Source organism: Sylvia atricapilla, chromosome 6 (assembly GCF_009819655.1).
Source record: "Sylvia atricapilla isolate bSylAtr1 chromosome 6, bSylAtr1.pri, whole genome shotgun sequence".
In the NCBI taxonomy this organism is placed as follows: domain Eukaryota; kingdom Metazoa; phylum Chordata; class Aves; order Passeriformes; family Sylviidae; genus Sylvia; species Sylvia atricapilla.
This window is the reverse complement of record NC_089145.1, coordinates 27,686,270-27,703,957: the sequence shown is the minus strand read 5'-3', so window position 1 is coordinate 27,703,957 and position 17,688 is coordinate 27,686,270. Positions and strand designations below refer to the sequence as shown.

At 40.4% G+C, this 17,688-nt stretch overlaps 1 protein-coding gene across 1 annotated transcript in view; it reads left to right on the top strand.

Annotated features, from left to right (window-relative positions):
• Positions 1 to 17,688, top strand: part of RGS6 (regulator of G protein signaling 6) — a 258,978-nt gene that overhangs the window by 143,100 nt on the left and 98,190 nt on the right. The window contains exon 3 of the mRNA XM_066321314.1: positions 14,652 to 14,751. Coding sequence (XP_066177411.1) covers positions 14,652 to 14,751 — 100 coding nt within the window. The remainder of the gene's footprint in view (positions 1 to 14,651; positions 14,752 to 17,688) is intronic.

The following is a 17,688-nucleotide window of genomic DNA, read 5'->3' as shown; positions in this document are numbered from 1 at the left end:
ATATTTAAAGCTTGATTTTTTTTTTTACAGTGCATGTGTGCATACATGCATATATTTCTCATTAGCCAAGCATGCTCACACGGGTGAGAATTATGTGCATCTGTCCTTTGAGGGGCATTTTTCTTCAAATAAGAGTTCTTGGCTTTTTGCAAGTTGCAGGGTTCATGCATTAATAAAAGGATCCACATTTGGTCTTTCCATCTTAACAAAGAAGTGACATCATGTCAGAGCAAGAAATGGCTCAGTTTGTAGAAAACAAGTGGCAAGAGAGGAGAGTAACTGAATTGCTCTGAAGAGTTACTGAAGCTTACTGAAAAGCTCATTACTCAATCTACCTGAAAAATATAACAACTTCTTGGCTTCAGGAGCTGGTCAGAATGAAAAATGTTCCTCGAAGCTAGGTTGTAGCTTAAATATCTTTATCTGCTCTCTGTTAGAAAGTTAAGAACAAAGTCCCACAGAACTCTATAATCAAGATGTTTAAACATGAAGCATCTATTTATGGTGTTGAGCTAATTAAAGGGACAGACACACACAAAAAAGTTTTGCTTATTTGTTTTTACCACTCTCCTCTGCTACTAGACAAAGACTAATAGCATTGTAAGCTTCACAAATCCAGTGAGCAGAGTGTATAGCAGCACTGAGCTCAGAGCCCAGCCATGGCTTTTTCTGCTGCCTGAGGTTGGACACAGGCAGCCCAAGTCACTTCTCTTTCCCTGTGACTGAGGGTGGAGTGGCTTCACCTTTGGTGCTGCAGGAGTGTTTTCTCCACTGACCATTTCCTGTCACAGCAACATCTTCCACCTCAGAGCTGCAATCCAGGAGGGAGCAGTTACCCACTGCAGCACTGGTGTGAGCTACCACACTTGGCTTTAAAGGACTCATGGTTACTGTGCTCCTCTCTTTCCCCAGGAAAGGTTTCAGATAGAAGGTTCCTGAGCTGTTTATCTAGTTTTCAGGTGTGGAAAAATGAATGAGAGTGAAATGTGGCACCACATTTCAATACAAACGGCACTTACCCCTTAAGAGCTGCATGTCCTCAAGTCCTTGGACAACTGCACAAATGAAGAAGGGAAGTAGTGGAGGCTTAGGGGCAGAATCTGGAAGCTGAATGGATAAAGGAGTAAACCAGGTTGCTGAGGAGGGAGGAACATAAAGGAAAAAATACTCTAGAGTAAGTTTCTTGAGTTCTGTTGTTGTTGTAGTTTTTTCTTGCTATGTGAGTTGGAAAAAAAAGTTACAGAAACCAAACCCACTCCTGCAGAAGTACATAGTTTTAGTTTGGGGTAGAATTTATGGTTAAAAAGATATTATTCTTTGTGATACAAGGATGCACTAAATAAATTTCTTTGTCCAAGGTTTGTCCTTATCCACAAGAATCATTATCATACTTTTCTTCCTGTTCTTCTTTTGATCAACCTGTAGCTATAATGCTACAAAAAGTAAGTGCACTGAAACATGAATTGCTGGAAAGCATGCTAGATACCTTTTAATGCTATTTTGTTGCTTTGTAGTTGAACAGAGAAAAAACTTGGGAGATAATACCTTAGAAAAAGGAAATTATAGAATAGGGAGACTTTGAATCTGCCTCAGTAGTGAATAAATCAACACTTCAGTGACCTTAACTAGTAGGAAGAGGATTTTATAGCTAAATGAAACCCCCTTATACTCTTTTGCTAATGATTTACCATGAAACACTAGTGTCAGAGTTGGCACTAAGATTTAACAGCGTAGGGGTACAAGTCAGGCATGCTAACCTGTAACTCCTTTGTATTTAAAAGTCGAAGTCATGGTTCTGAGGATTCTAAGTGTTTTTATAAAAGCTGGAATGGGAAAACAATTTAAGTATAATAAAACAATGATCCCAGTGTATTTAGAAAGCCATTAAATGTATTTCCCATCTGTGTAAAATGACTTTCATTCCATCATGGAATGAGAAAGGTAAATAACTTTAATGTGATCTGTGATTTATATTGTAATTCTAGGTGCTTAAAACTCATGTTATTTGTGTTGTTTTTAGTATGTTATTCTGTTTCAGTAATTAAATCTATGTGAACTACAACCATATCTCACATCTGTCTCTCAGCTGCCATTCTACAATTTTAAAAAATCAACTCTTGTAACACAGTTATGTGTTTAACAATTCTATCTTTTGGCATCAAGCATTAACATTAAAAATGCAGTGACAAAGATATTCTGGCTAACCACTCATGTACAGCTGAGATATATAGGTGTTTAAAATTTTTTTCCTTAATCAAGAAATATTCTACAAGCAAAGTATATTAGTACAGGAGCCATTGGTTGGGAAAGTAAGGTAGAGTTGAAGTCAAAACCATGTTGTAGAACCAGTTGTTCCTGCGTAATAAAATTTAGTATTTTATGGTATTATTACCTATGCTAGATGTTTTCCCTCCATATCATGAAAAGAGAGCTAATTGAGCACAAAATCCATTAAAAAATAATTGAGTATCATGCAAAAGGATTACTTACTATTTATGTTTTGGACCAAATGCTTTCTGCAGTTGAAAGGCAGAAAATCCACCCATATATAGGTACAGAGATCATGACAGTGATATAAAAAAGGGTAAGAGTAGCTGTTTCCTGTTCTGCAGGCAGCTCACTCTCCCTCATTTGATGTGTTCACGTGTTGGAAGAGCCACCAAGCTGTAGCCACAGGATGCAGTGTCTGCTCTTTTTATTCTGTCCTGCCCTTTCTCAGTGAATAAAATAGCAAGTTGGCATTACAGGGCCAGAGATGCCCTTTGTGTTGTCTGCTGGCAGGAGAGGCAGGTGAGAGTGCCTTGTGTTCTTGCAGGGCAGTTTTGTGTTGTGAGCTGTGTCTTCACTTGTCTCTTACACAGTCTCCTGGAGAGAATATAACAATAAAGTACCAAAAGTAAGCAATACCTTTCTTTGTTGAGTGTCTGACTTCCAGTCCACAGGTAGTTCTTCCCCATCCTCCCCTCGAATCAGGAGAAATACTGGTTAGGTGTCAAGAGGTAAAAGTCTTTAAAATCAGTGTCTCTGGCAGGGCTCATTTTTAGCCATTTCTGCTCAAGAAAAGTGCATGAGTGTTCTGCAGAGCTGGGACACCTGTGCTTCCCTTTGGAGAATTTTCGACAAGTGTTGTAAAAATAGGGGGTTAAAAGAGCAGAGCCCCACTTGTGCAGTAGCTGCATTGAATGCCAGAGTTGAATTAAACAGCAGTTTGAGGCTGAGCTTTGACAACAAAGCTGATGTAGCATCCTTTTTATCAACTGCCACATGTTTACTGGAATGTGTTCTTTGATTTATTATTAGCAGGAATTTGGAAGTAAAACTTTAGGAGTGGGGAAGTAGAATTTATATCTCTTTTTATATGAAGAAAGAAAATTATTCTTTTTCTAAGGTGTTATAAATCTTTTTGGTTTTAGCAATATCATTACTAAAAAGTTCAGAACTAACAGAAATGGAACTACTGAATAAATCACAAAATTGGTGCTGAAGTAAATAACTTCATCCATGGTGAGGACTGTAATTGAGTTGTGGCAGAACTCATAACTACTGTTTGATTTGCAACATTTTCTTTGCCAAAGGGAAAGCACCAGTCAATTCTTGGCATAATAAATGGTAGTTTCAGTGCATGAAAATGTTAATAAGTCCTGTACTGATGATCATGTTATGAGAATCATGTGCTTTTTTAATGCATGCATTCTACTGAGCAATCTGTGAAGTTTGGGTTTTTCATTCTAGCAATAGCTGCCATCAAAGTCAAGGACCAAAGCACTTGAGTGGCTCAGTTAAAGAACCTCTGTGAGCCCTATGTTATGCAAACTTTCCTAGCAGCATAATTTAGCATATTTGAATAAATGAATTGCCAAATGAAGATAACCTTTGTCAGACAATATCCAATATGTTTCGATTACTGCTCAGATTTTAAATTTTGTCTGATATTTGTTGTTTTAGTACTGCTCACTAACACATCAGAGAGTGAAGCAGAGTTGAAAAAGGTTTCTTTAATAATTGCTGACTTCCCAAATCTTACCACCTCGCTAAGAAAATTGCATCCATACTTTGCAGATTTTTTTAGCCATGGTGTGGATAGACAGCAGTGGGACTGCTTTTTGTCTGGAACTCCTTCCCAGAGCTAGTGCAGAAAGTCTGACAGTGCTGAACTCTTCATCATTGCCTCTGTGGGCTAAACAAAAGTGTTTCCAACACTGGTAATCATTTATGTATTTGTGGTCATAAACCAATTCTCTTCTCTTCTCTTCTCTTCTCTTCTCTTCTCTTCTCTTCTCTTCTCTTCTCTTCTCTTCTCTTCTCTTCTCTTCTCTTCTCTTCTCTTCTCTTCTCTTCTCTCTTCTCTTCTCTTCTCTTCTCTTCTCTTCTCTTCTCTTCTCTTCTCTTCTCTTCTCTTCTCTTCTCTTCTCTTCTCTTCTCTTCTCTTCTCTTCTCTTCTCTTCTCCTTTTTTTAATACATATATTTAAAAGGTGCTAGAAAGCAACTGGAAGAAAATATATGGGTTTAGAGGTATAAAAAACAATTAAATCTACATTCTTTCGCTCTGACAAATCTTCTCAAAGCCTCTACTTTTCATGTGCTCTGAAATGGAAAAAAAAAAAAATTACATTTTCTTTTGTAGTGGTATCTTTTCTTCCTGAGTGGAAACTTTGGTGGGTTTTTCTGTGTCTTTGCCTTTTTTTCCAAGTTTTTTAAAATATGTTTTTATGTGTAAAGACAATATTAGAAGTTGGATGTTGACACTATCATAAGGAGAGGAAGAGAAACCAAATACAACCTTTTGATGTTGGTGAATAGGGTTTCTTGTCTTTCCTCTAATTTATAAACTTCTCTGCTTTGCATCTTCAGCAGTATTTGGGGGCAAGCGGGATGTAGCTTATCTTTATTGTGGCAGGGCACTTTGCAGTGCAAAGAATTAAATGATGCATGAAATGACCTGTCACAGTGTATTATGTGTCACAGTATTGCATACACAGAGGAATGCTTGGAAAAAAAGGTAGAAAAAGAATTCCTGAAGCCCCACTTTGTAGTTGTTCTGAAGAAAAACATTTGGTTTTGTGAGCAAGTATGTATATTTCTGTGTAATTTATTTTAGCTAAGCCACAGAAGCCTGTCAAAATAGAAAGAAGAGATATGCTGGATAGTTCCCCTCATCAATTCATTAGGAAAGGTAATGGTGGAGATTTGGTGCCAGTGCTACAGCTTCCCTGCAGAGAACAACAAACCCCAACTCTTATGTCTCATGCAGGAAATAACTGACTATTTCCTGCATGGCTCCAAGTATCTTCACTGCTGTGGGAGAAGTTAGGAACATCCTTATAAAGCTTTGCAAAAAGAATAGAAAATGGTAGTACATTGCATTTCCCGTTAAATAATAATATTCTCAAGTTTGTCCTACTTAGTTTCATCTTATTTTGCCTGCAGTCGATAGTGGTTTGATGAAGCTGAGATTGAATCACGAAGTCCACAGTGTAAAAATCTTGTCTTGTGATTCATATATCCTCCTTTTCTCTACAAATACCTTTCTGCCTTTTCACAAGGATAGGGACACAAATCTTCCTTCAGCTATGGGGTCTAAATCAAAGTGCAAATTCAGACCTTAAAATTTTAGGCAGAAAATAGTAACTTTAGATTAGGACTGGGGTTTTTGTTTTCTTCCCCTGTATGCAGAATAAGGACAGGAATGCAGCAGATAATTCTTCCCCCTTCAACTGCGGAGTTTGCTCTCTGTTAAAGATTTGTTAGTGGGGTAGAAAATTTATTTTCCTTTTAAAAAGTGAGACCCAGAGAACAACACAGCCTTCCCTGAGTGTTTGAGGTGATTCAATGCTCATCATTATTCAGATATTTAAAGATAGCAGTAGCAATGCCAAAACCCTGATTGAGCATCCACCAACTGCATCCCAACTTCTTATCTGTTTAATATTTATGCATCTGTATTGCATTTCAAGAAATAATATATTTAATGAAATACTTTAGAGCAGTTAGGTAGCAGCTGCTGCATTTTGTAGCAAAGGGGGAAAACACTCCTGAGGAGCAACTTGTCTTTTTACCTCTGCTCATCATTCTTTTAAGTAATTTTTGTCAGACCCAGAGATGGCCTTTTCCACCCTGTTGCATTGAAAGGCTCACTGTCACATGTCACTGGTGGGAAGAAGGTGGCTGGATAGTCCTTTCCTCCCCTGCCTTGCATTGAAGCATTTGAGGTGGGAGGTGGACAACTCTGAGATTCCAGCTCCTGAGTAGGATGATGGGTCTTGATTATATTGTCCAGTTCCCAGCTTTTAAAAGTGAATGTGAGTTCATTTAGGGTTGTGGATTTGGTTTGAAGTCATTGGGGTGCAGTCCTAACTAGCTCTTCACTTTATCAAGATTTGGGGGGCTGCAAGTTCCTGCCTGGTAACAGATTAGTGACCCATCATTGTCTGGCATTTTTCTGTCTGGAAGTGCCTTATATTTCTTACTCCAGAGAAAAGTGAGCCAGGTCAGGCACAGACCACAGTGTAATACTAAGATTCTTATGTGCTGCTTCTAAACTGGCTTGAATAACTGTCCTTGAATAATGTTACAAATTGGAGTCTCAACCCAATGTTGCTGGAAGATTTAAGATTTCAGAAGCTTTCTCAATTGTTTTAGAATAAAAACCCCCACAAAGTTCAACATAGTTTTGTCCTGCATGAAAAGAATTGATTGATGGCCAGAACTCAAAGTGAAATTCAGGGTGTGGGAGCTAACCCCCAAAAAAGACCTGTCAAAATCAAAGCTGTTCAAACTAAACTTACTTCTGGAATTTGTCAGAGTTCAGGTAGTTTGTGCAGGGTTATTTTGGATGGCAGCAGAGTCGCAGATTTGCTTTGAGCCTTCCTGAGGTTCGGTTACTGGGCTTCCCCCAGTGCCCTGCCTGCGGTGTGCCGGCCAGGGCCCGGGTGTGTGGCTGTGGGAGCGGGGTGCGAGGGGCTCTGCCGGGTCACGGACAGCGCCCAGCCCTGCTGCACTAGCCCCGTGTGGGCTGTGCTAGCACGTCTGCTCCGCTCCTCATTCGTCACCGTATGAGCAATCTGGAGACCTGCATAGTTTTACATTCAGTGCAGTGATGCAACAGGAGAGAAAATCTCTGCTGTTTCCATGGCAGCTTGTGCGTCGGACCCTGGCTGGAGCGAGGCAGCAAGATGCTGTCAGTCCCTGCAGTCAGTGACTTCAGTAAACCACATCAAAGGAAAGCATATACTCCTACGCTCCCCTAAACACTTCTTCTTATTAGTATATGGGGACTATGGTGCATATATTACCAAAAATGCAGCTCTAGATTTCTTGTTATAACTTTACTTCTTCCTATTTCAACCCCTGCTGCTGCTATGTTTTGATTCAATCTTCTTTCTGCAGATAGTCATTGCAGAGCTCTTCAGGATTATCCATTCAAGTCTTGCTGAGGATGGCATGGCCAGACGCAGTTAGTACTAGGCGACTGGTGACATGTGAGAAATGGTCTGGGAGGCTCCATTCTGTCACAAGCTGGCAGACACAAAGAGCCCAAATGGTGCCAGCACCAGTGCCTTCCCTTAGCAGCACTGTTAAAAGGACATAGGGCCAACTTCTTCCTTTTTTCCCCCAGAGTGGTAATTCCTTCAATTCAGATCACACACTGAGAAACAGTGTGTAGATCATTCCATCCTACAGGTTTCCTGGCTGAAATAATCTTTGCATTTGTATGTTTTTCTGTGCATAGATTTGCATAGTTCATAAGTTACACAAAAGTCACAACTATTCAATAAATACTATGTGGCAGAAGTGGGGTTTTTCTTGTTTTTTTTTTTTTTTTGAAGTGTGACTTTCTTCACACCTCTGTCACAATTCTGTGGCTACTTGGTTTCCACAGGGGTTTTATTTAAAATTCATATTGTCTTTTCACTGGATATTTATGATACTTTCCTACTATTTTAAAAAGCTTAACACTTCTGCTTATGGAAAAAAGTAAATATTTGGTCTGTTTTGAAGCTAGCCTTAGAAGTTTCTAATTAGAGCAGTTGTTCTTTCAATGGTGTAAGATCTCTCAAGCTGTGTGCATGTATGTCGCATCTTTACCATAAATGTAGAGAGCATGGGGAAAAAATGCACCACTGTTCACAAGACACTTCTGTTATGATGCAAATTGGAACAGAGTGCCAAGCATTTGCTACTTTAATTACAGTAGCACAATCAATAAGCAAGAGTTTATTTTTTATTTTTACACAGCTTTCTAACATGCCAAAATAGCTTCCTCTTTTAAGCAATTATAGCTCATGTAGAAATTGAGCTCATCGGGAGTTGTCTGTCAAAATGTTTTTAATGAAAAATTGAGTTTGCATAACACTGGCACATTGATGTCTTTTGCTTCTCACTGTTGACACTGATGGGCTAAAAAGCTTGATTTTTAGGGAGGGAGAAAATTGCATTAGTTCAACTCGTTTGGAGAATCTCTGTTTGCTGAATTAATTTGCTATGCTTTGTTTTCCTGCTGAATATTAAACTCTGTTTTCCAACTGTGCATATAGTGCCTGAGGGGAATAGCTCAGGCTCTCATTTTCCGTGACTGTGTTTTCTTGTAACGCAGCCCAGGCCCGAGCTGGGGGTGCTGTGCAGAGCTGACACTGTAGGCTGTGTTAGGGGAGGCATGGTCTGATCAAAAAACTGCTGCCTGGTTTCCACACTCTGATGTTGCACCTCAGCAGCCGAGTAAGTGTCACAGTTTTTCCCTAAGGATTGTTTTGTGTAATCCAATTGATGTGATAAAACCTGTCCCTCCATGTGATGACTTGTGAGTAGATGCTCACTTTTGTGGAGCTCTGGCTGGATTAGCAGCAGCATACAATTAATCATGACAAATGCCTTGGTGGTTCTTCTTCACTGGTACCCTCCTATTCTCAGTGGAGATACATAAGTGCTAAAGCACGTTACTGCTTTCAGGGTGACATTGTTAGCTCTGTTTCACCATCCCAGTAAACATCTGAAGATCACAGTTAACACTCCCTGAAACACACTCAAAACTAAGGAGATATGTGGTAAATTCTGCCTTTATCTGAAATAAGCTCTGAAATTTAAAAAGAAGGAGAGAGAACTCCATCAGGAGTTCCATCAGCACATGTTCCACCAGTGGCCTGACTTGAGCTGTCACTGGACATTGGTCAGGTGGGAAGCAGTTGCCATCCATGCTCTGCTGCCATTTGGTTTTCCTGGGACTGTGAAAGGTTGTCAGAGATGGGGAGCATACCTTTTGTAGTTGTGTGGCATCTGCTATCTGAGGCATCCCAATCCTTGGACTTCTTTTAATTAAGTCTCAGCACCCCTGTGCAGTTCAGTATTATCTGTTACACAGGAGAGGAAACTTGGACAGAAGCAGATGATGCTGATTGCTGAAGGCCACACCACAATTCTCTGGCAGTGCTGCTCTGCCGCTTTCCAGCGTTGTCTCAGAGGCAAGGTTGTTCTTTCTCTCTTGAGGCTGCCAAAGGGAGCTGTATAGCCCTTTTTTTTTAATCTTTTTTCTTTTTGTTTTTTGAGCAGAGTTAAATTGTCTGGACCAGTGAAGCAAGTTGGCTTCAGGCATCTTGTCAAATTAACTTCCCTTGTCTGTGCCTGCGTGGGCTGTGTGGCAGGAGTCAGCAGGTGCAGAATGCACAGGCACACCGATAGTGTCAGATGCACTTATGGGAGTAAGAGTTGGCACTGTGAGAAACAGACTCTTTTAAACTTGTATTTTAGTGAAAAGATCAAAAGTGTTTATAATTATTGCCATCATGCAAACTGATAACAGACTGATCCTTTGCTCCGTGTACCATCCAGCTCCGCCAGTATGCGTGAGAGCTGTCACTGGCATGGTCAGAGAGGACCTTTGTAACTGCACAGTGCTCCCTCTAACCCCATACCTTTAATGTTGGCGCTGATGAGTGATGCTTGGAGACACTCCTGCCACAGGTTAGCCGGTGACAGGAGGCCCCAGGGGTACAGTAGCTGCTGTGAGTAATCAGACAAGCACCTGGTAGGTACTGAAATATTCAGAAATAGGCAGCAGGAGCTTTCTTGCAGGGTCCAAGGGGATATGTACATCTAACTCAGATCGTAGAAAAAGAGCACTGTTTTCCTCAGTAAATCACTAAATAAAATGGCAAAATGGGACCGTGAGGGCCTCTGACATCATTACGTGTCACTGAGCTACAAATGAGCGTGTTGAGCCAGGGAGTTCCATTAGCTGCTGGTCGTGTCCGGGTGTGGAGCTATGGAGGTGGGAACTGGTAACTTTTCTTCCCTATGTGTAACTTACCCTTCCCTCAGCGTGTCACCTTCAAGGCCAGCCTTGCCCAGGGCTCAGCAAGGCTGTGTGTGCTAACTTGCAGCAGAAGGGGTGCCTGCTTTACCCTGGTGCTGGGAGAAAGAAAAGCTACAGCAAAGAGTTGTTTTCCCTCTTATAATGGTAATGGGATGTTGGATGACACTGACCCAAAGTTGCCAGGCTGTGGTTGTTACATTTGTTGTTATATTATGACTTAGTTATTCTAATGCATCAACAAATGCAATCTTTTGTTCTGTTCTGCCTCACAGAAATGACTTCCTATCTTCCAGTCTTAGACATCTTCGTCTTGACAGAAATTCAGGGTCTTCTACTTTGTGTCTTCCGACTCCCTAGGCCAGCAAAAGTGCTGAGAGTGGAAAAGAAGGTCTAACAAACATTAGCAATATATGCATTAAATTTCCATCACACTGTGTAGCAGAATATGCTGGTAACCTCTCATAAACTACCTGCAGTAGTTTATCTCTCCACTAATGTGTTCCTGAAGCCAGAAGCCCTTTTCAGTTCATTGGGAGTGGGATAATGAGGAATGAAAACATCCTGGATAAATGTAGGGAGCAGACATGTCAGCAGCCAGTCAGGAGGCAAAGCAGATCCAGTTTGTTAGGCATACATTAAGGAGTGTAGCTAACAGTGACAGCATGCATTCCTCTGGCTTTCTTGTGGGGATACTGACCCAGAATCCACTTGGATGGAAGAATAACAATTCCCTTTACAAAATCAGACTAGATTGAAATAGCAGTCACCCCCATCATAGGAAAAAACCAAGAAGTTTTACCACGTTCTTACCATGGATTTTTTTTGGGGCAGAAATTAGTTTGCTGAAGCTTGCTCATTTAGGAGAGATAAATAAGGAATGCTTTGTTGCACGTTTTTTCTGCTTCCTAGCCTGATGGAATGAGCTGTCCAAGGACTCTCATTCCCTGTGTGCAGAGAGGGAAGCCTATGGGGTATTAAATGATAGGCAGAAGCTCAAGGAAAGTCAGGAACACTCCAGTGTCTAGGTAACTCTCTTGAAAGTTAAGATTAAAAGCTTTGATTAAAGTGACCTTCACACTTCATGTTCCCTCTTTGCTTTTCTCCATGCTTGAAGCTCTAATGATTGTTTTTTTCTCTGCTTTGTCACTGTAGCACTTGTTTTGTGAAATATTCCCATAGCTCAGCAGGAATTTGGATCCAGGGTAGTAATATCTGCAAGCATCGGGTGGGTGCAAAACAAAGGCTGGTGTAAAGGGTCACATCTTCTCTTTGTAGTGAACTGACCAAAACCTGGAAACATTGCTAGATACAGGTTTTTAATATTTTAATTAAAACGTAATTATAATTTTAAGAAAGGATAAAATTATAATCAAATGTTTCTTTGAGTATGCCATGCTGTCCTCTTCGAGCAGGGTAGAAATTTGCTGGAGAGCACAAGAAAAACATGTTGGGAATGGAAAGAGTATGTACAACCAGAGGCTTGTAAATCCTGTGGGCTCTTACGCAGCAGACTGAAAATTCTGGGCATGCTGTAGGAGGATGACATGTGTATTCATGTCTGGACTAGTTGAGAGGAGAGGAGAGAATGGAGGTATGGCATTTGAGTAGAAAGAGAAGGAGAAAAGAAACATCCAACAATTTGAAATAATGAGAGCAGTAAGTGCCAGTAGTGTAGTTAGGCTAGAAGACAAGAGTAAGAAGGAGCCTTTTGGGAAGGAGTTATCTCTAGGGTAGCTTTGTTTCTTTTTTATTTAAAAATGCAGTAGATATTTGTAATTGTAACTGAAATTAATGGCCCCATTTGAGACACCAGTGCCTGCTTGATTGACTGAAACAGGGAATAGTTTAGCTAAAAAACAATATATCTTTCTTTCTAAGATAGTTAAAGTTTTATTTCACTTGAAATTTAACTTTTCTTGTAGTATTAATTACATAAATCATGCTGGTGTTCCTTTAGCTTATAGTGAGCAAAAGAGTAAAAAGTTTATTTTCCTGCATTGAAGTAATTATTTTAGCTCATTTTTCATTTTGAGCTTGTCATATAAATAGAAAAATGGAAAAATTATTATTCTTATGATTCTTGAAGCCTTGAAGTGTTCCTGGAGACATGGGATACTCGTAGCACATTTCAGAGTAGTTTCCTCCTAATATGCATGAAAAATCTTTCTCTGATGTCAGCTACAATACATACAAAGACACATAAGTAGCTGGTAACACAGAAGGTTTTTCATTGTCTTGCAGACACAGTTCTTAGTCTGGCTGACCTTTTTGGATGAAGTCCAAGACTCAGAATGGAGTCAGGCTCTTTTCAGTGGTGCCAAGCAATAGGATAAGAGGCAATATGCAGAAACTGATGGACGGGAAGTTCCACCTGAACATGAGGAAAAGCATTTTTACTGTGTGGGAGACTGAGCACTGGAACAGGTTGCCCAGAGAGGTTGTGGAGTCTGCCTCAGTGGAGATATTCAAGAACCTGGATGCAATCCTGTGCCATGTGCTCTAAGATGACCCTGCTTGAGCAGGGAGGTTGGACCAGATGACCCACAGTGATCTCTTTTGCCCTGACCCATTCTGAGATTTTGTGACTCTTATTCTATGCTTCGCAGGGGACTGAGCTGCCCTGTTGCCCAGTGGGTCTGATGTTGGAGTGCTGTAGCCTTGTAGGTCTGGGTTGGTAACAAGTGATGCTGTCCAGCTCCTCTCAACAAAATGAAGTGCTTTTTGTCCACTCTTTAGCAGAGCACTTACCACTCCATGTAACAGAGGTGAGCAGTTATTTCTCCAAATATCCTCAGGCTGGAAAAAAAAGCCCAATGCTTTAATGAGCAAACAACTTTGCATAAGGCTCTGGCAAAACAGAAAAGTGGTATTAATTTTCACAGTGATTCATTTTTGGGGAAAGTATCATTATTCTATCACAAATTAACTGTCTAAGTGCCCAAAGCTCATGTAATATATTGAAAATGTCAGGATATTTTCATCTTTGTGATTTCATTCCCACTGAGAATTTGTTCGGGATGTGTTAAATTAAAAGTAATATATAAACAAGGTGTGAACAGTTTAGTTAAGTGGTAACCTGAGGTTAAAAACATAGTGATCAAATTCAGTGCCTGAAGTTGGCAGGGAGATTGTCTTACCACCTCGGGAAGACTTGAAATTAAACTTGTTTTGAAATGTAGGTGTTAAATCTGTGAAAAAAACTTACTTACGTATGTAAATGAAGTGGCTTCCCAGAGATGAGGAGAGCATGTTGAGTTCTTAGGCTGCCTTTAGGAGAGAGAGGGGCTGTGCTCCCATCATGTAACCTCTCCACTGCGGTTCTGTTTTGTAGCATGTGTGAGGGGGAGATCTTCAGGTAAAATCAGGGCTGTGCTCTCTGTCTGCTGCCCTTGGCCACCTGTCAACAACAGCGGGTGGGGCTGTGCTGTTGACTGCTTGAGCTAACAGAGACAACAGCTTTGGGTTTATTTTCGTTGGGCTTTTGAGACCTTATTAACTTGAAAGGAGGTTTTGGAGATACTGAATTTCTGCATTGTGCTTATGTTCAGCTTTTTTGTTCTCCCTGGCGTTGCCTTAAAGTAAATGCTTGGCAAGTAGCCTTAAAAGGAACAAAAATCCCTTCTCATTTCAGGGTAATCGGGAGGAGGATTAAGCTCCTTCCCCTGATAACTGGATCCTCTGATTGCCATGGCTTTTGAAGTTGATTGTGTATCTTTATGTGGTAGATTATGTGTGTGCCTGTGAACTAAAAGGTAGCTTGATTTGGAAAATCCAAGGAGTTTTCCTCTATAATAATTTCACTTTTGGTTATTTACTTTGTGTGCTGACCATGGGACATGTAGCATTTTAGCCAAGAAAACGAGGCAGGGGAGGTCCTCCTGCAGCTGTTCCATCTTGGACTCTTCTCAAGCCGTAGGAGGTTGGTGACTGTCTGGGACCCTTTGGAAAATGAATGTTCTCCCAAGGTTACAGTATTGAGAATTCAAATGAATGTGGGAGCAGAGGGGAAAGTGGACTGGATGTGAACATCCTTAAACTTCCAGAAGTGCAATCCAGTTCATCTGTGGAGCAAACATCACCTTTCTATCACCCCTGATGAGCAAAAACACAGTTGCAGCTGGATTTTCAGTATCCAACCTCTGTCTTCAAAGCTAGTCTATGTTGTCTCATGGTTTCTGATCTCAGAGTTTAAATTTGGGAGGTAGTAGTGTCTCTACCTCCATATTTGTGCAGTAATACACAATATTTTAAACCCATTTTACCAGCAGGGCTGCAAAGCACTCATGGTATATGTGTTAAAGTCACCATTTTGCATAAACCAAAGTCTTTGCTTTCTTTTGACAGATTGAAGATATCGTTACAAGAATGCAAGATGACAAAACAGGTGGAGTTCCCATCCGGACTGTCAAGAGCTTTCTGTCCAAAATCCCCAGCGTGGTCACCGGTAAGAACTGCAGTTGGCAGGGAAGAGAATGTGAGCTGGTACTTGCTGGCTCTAAACAAACATAGTAATGCCACAAAAAAAGAAGGGATGTGAGGAAAAAAAAATCCCCCCTCTGCTTAATTTTTCTATATGTTGTTCAGTTACAGGCTGAAGTATTGAGCAAAGATTCCTTAGTTCTGTTTTAGTAAACAAGCATTTATATTTCTTTGGGGTGAGTTATTAAAACATGTTACATAGTTTTTGTGGCTATCAGAATATCACCAGTCAGAGTCGTTCCCTATGACAGGGGTAGGACAATCTTAGGTGAGTGGTCAGGAAAGAAAGTTGAAATTGTTTCCTTGCTCATACCCAAATATTCTTACTGGACTTTGATCACAGGTAGAGGAATGTGAAATACCTTTTATGCATGTGTGCTGCTTTGTTAAAGCTCTGTGTACAAAAGTGTGGACGGTGCAGAAACAGGGAATCAGAGTACAAAATCACTGCTCTGTGTATTTCCAGACAGAGTATTTTCCAATGTAACAAAGACCTCTGCCGTTAATACATGATGAGTTTATTTAGGATGATGTAAATTGTACAGAGGATTTGTACTTGGGTTTCTGGTACCTATTTTCACTGACTCACTAGTAGTGTTCCTGAAGGTTCCTGGGGAAAATAACTATTTATCTGATTTGAAAACTCATTTCATAAGCACAAGTCTGTATTACAGAGACTGGGTGTCTAAAGATCAACTCAGCTAAAACAGCTTTCTGATCTTCTGGTTAAAATTAATAGCATTAAAAAGGTAATTGATCTAGTCACCAAGCCACTGCATGTTACTCAGAAGGAAATAGGAGACCTCACAGCATTTTTAAACCATGGTTGACAGCTCTCTGGCATGATGGAAACTGTTCCCTTGCCCTCAGTTCTGGAACAGCACCTGCAATTGCATAGTCTTGAAATGGCTGGTTTTCACAACACAGGGAATTGTGAAAAGATGAAGATAGAATAGGAACAAAATCTCTCTCCAAAGCTGATAGAAATTCTCATTTTTGGAGGGGAACAAGCTCAGTACCATTTCCTTCAGGTGATTTGAAGGCAGCTCCCTTGTGACACATGGACAGTTCATGAAGCCTCTGCATTTAAAAATTATGGGAAAGTAACAGCCCAGTGGAGAGCCCATAGTTTTCTCCATTTGTTATTTTTCCTTTCAGATGCATGGACTTGCCTGTTTGCAGACCAAAACAAATGTGTGTATGTATGTTATCAGTGATTGATTGTGATAGATAGGTGAAGAGGCAGGAGCAACTAAATTTGAATGGAAGCCGAGGACACTGGGTTTGTTCAGTGTGGGGAAGGAAAAGCCGAAGGGAATGAGAAGCTACAAAGACAAGGTCAGATCTTTTCTCAGGAGTCCATGTTGAAAGTACCAAAGACAATCTACACACATTGCAGGAAAAGAAATCCAACTAGATTTACATATAGGGAGAAAGTTATTTATGGTCAAAGCAGGTGAGCATGAGGCTAGTGTCCTGGGGGAGCTGTGGAACTAGTGATTTGCAGCTGTTCAGAAACGCCTGGGCCCGGCTGAACTGAGCAATCTGAACCTAACTGTGCATTTGGCCTTGCTTTACGTGAAGGTTGGACTAGACAACCTTGAGAAAATTCTTCCAACCAGAATTACTCTTAAGGTCACTGGATAGTCAGTTTTAGTGTTTGTCTAATTCCACACAATGTCATGAAGACAGCAGAAAAATGTGTATTTTCAAAAACTTTGTACCTCCTCTTGGGAAGAGCTCAATTCTAGACCATGGCATTCTCACACACTTTTTATTTCTACCTGAAAAATGGAACAGCAACGCTGAGATGTGATTTTCTTGGCAGGATCACAGTGACTGTGATTAACAGGGATTTATTTTTGCTTGACACTTCTATTGTAATTGCTTCTCACAGGAGAAATATAAAATCTTAAAGGAAAAGAAATATTACATGAGTGCCTTGGTGCTCCAAACAGGCAGCTCTGTTTATAGTACAGTGAAGTGGGTGTTTGATTTAAAGTTTGAATACCAGGGAAAGAACTGCTTGTCTCTGTTTTGCTTTCATCTGTCCTGATGCCGTAGGTGTGAATGAGGTATTGGGTAACACAAGGAGAAGAAGCCTCAGGGAGTTATCAATAATGGTCCTCTCTTGACAACAGAAATCTGGGAAAAAGGATGAAAAAACTTTTTTTTAATGTCTGATGAGTGTATGCAGGGATGCTGTGCCAAAGACATATTTCAGTCTGCTTTGGAAGTAGATTTGTGTATCTCCTTCCCAGTCTTTTGGCTGGAAGTAGGTCAGTCAAAGGAGGACACATCTCACCATTATCTTCTTGGTTAGGTCTTCACTTTCACAGGCAAGCCATAGAGAATGAAAGTAGGATGGGACCAGTCTGTGTGGCACCTGTGTGCATGTGTCAGACATTGTCCAATGTAAAGTTTAGAGTATGGAATATGGAAAAAAATGCCTGAGGGCAGATTTTGAGTGGTGCTGTGATCTGTGCCCAGAATGGGTTGTCAGCCAATGCATGTAATGGCAACTGCTGCAATAAATGGAGTTGCACATTTCTCTTCTAGTGAGAAAAAAAAAATCTCACTAAAGCTTTTGTTTCTGTAGATGAATTGCTAATTCTATTTTCCCAGTCATCAGACTCTTGTAGGAACATCTCATTATACCAACCAGCAACAAAACTGGATTTCTCATCTTTTTTTCATATAATTGCATCTTAAAACTAACCTCACTTTTGGTAGGAGGACCAAACACATACATTTTTTTCTCCCACTGGTTCAGATTTGATCTTATAAAACATTGCCAAAACAAGTCAGAGAGGAGTCAGTGCTGCAACAGCAGAGCTTTCCAGTACAAAAAGCCTCCTTTACACTTCCCAGTTTGCCCCACATTCCCAACTTCATTGCAGGT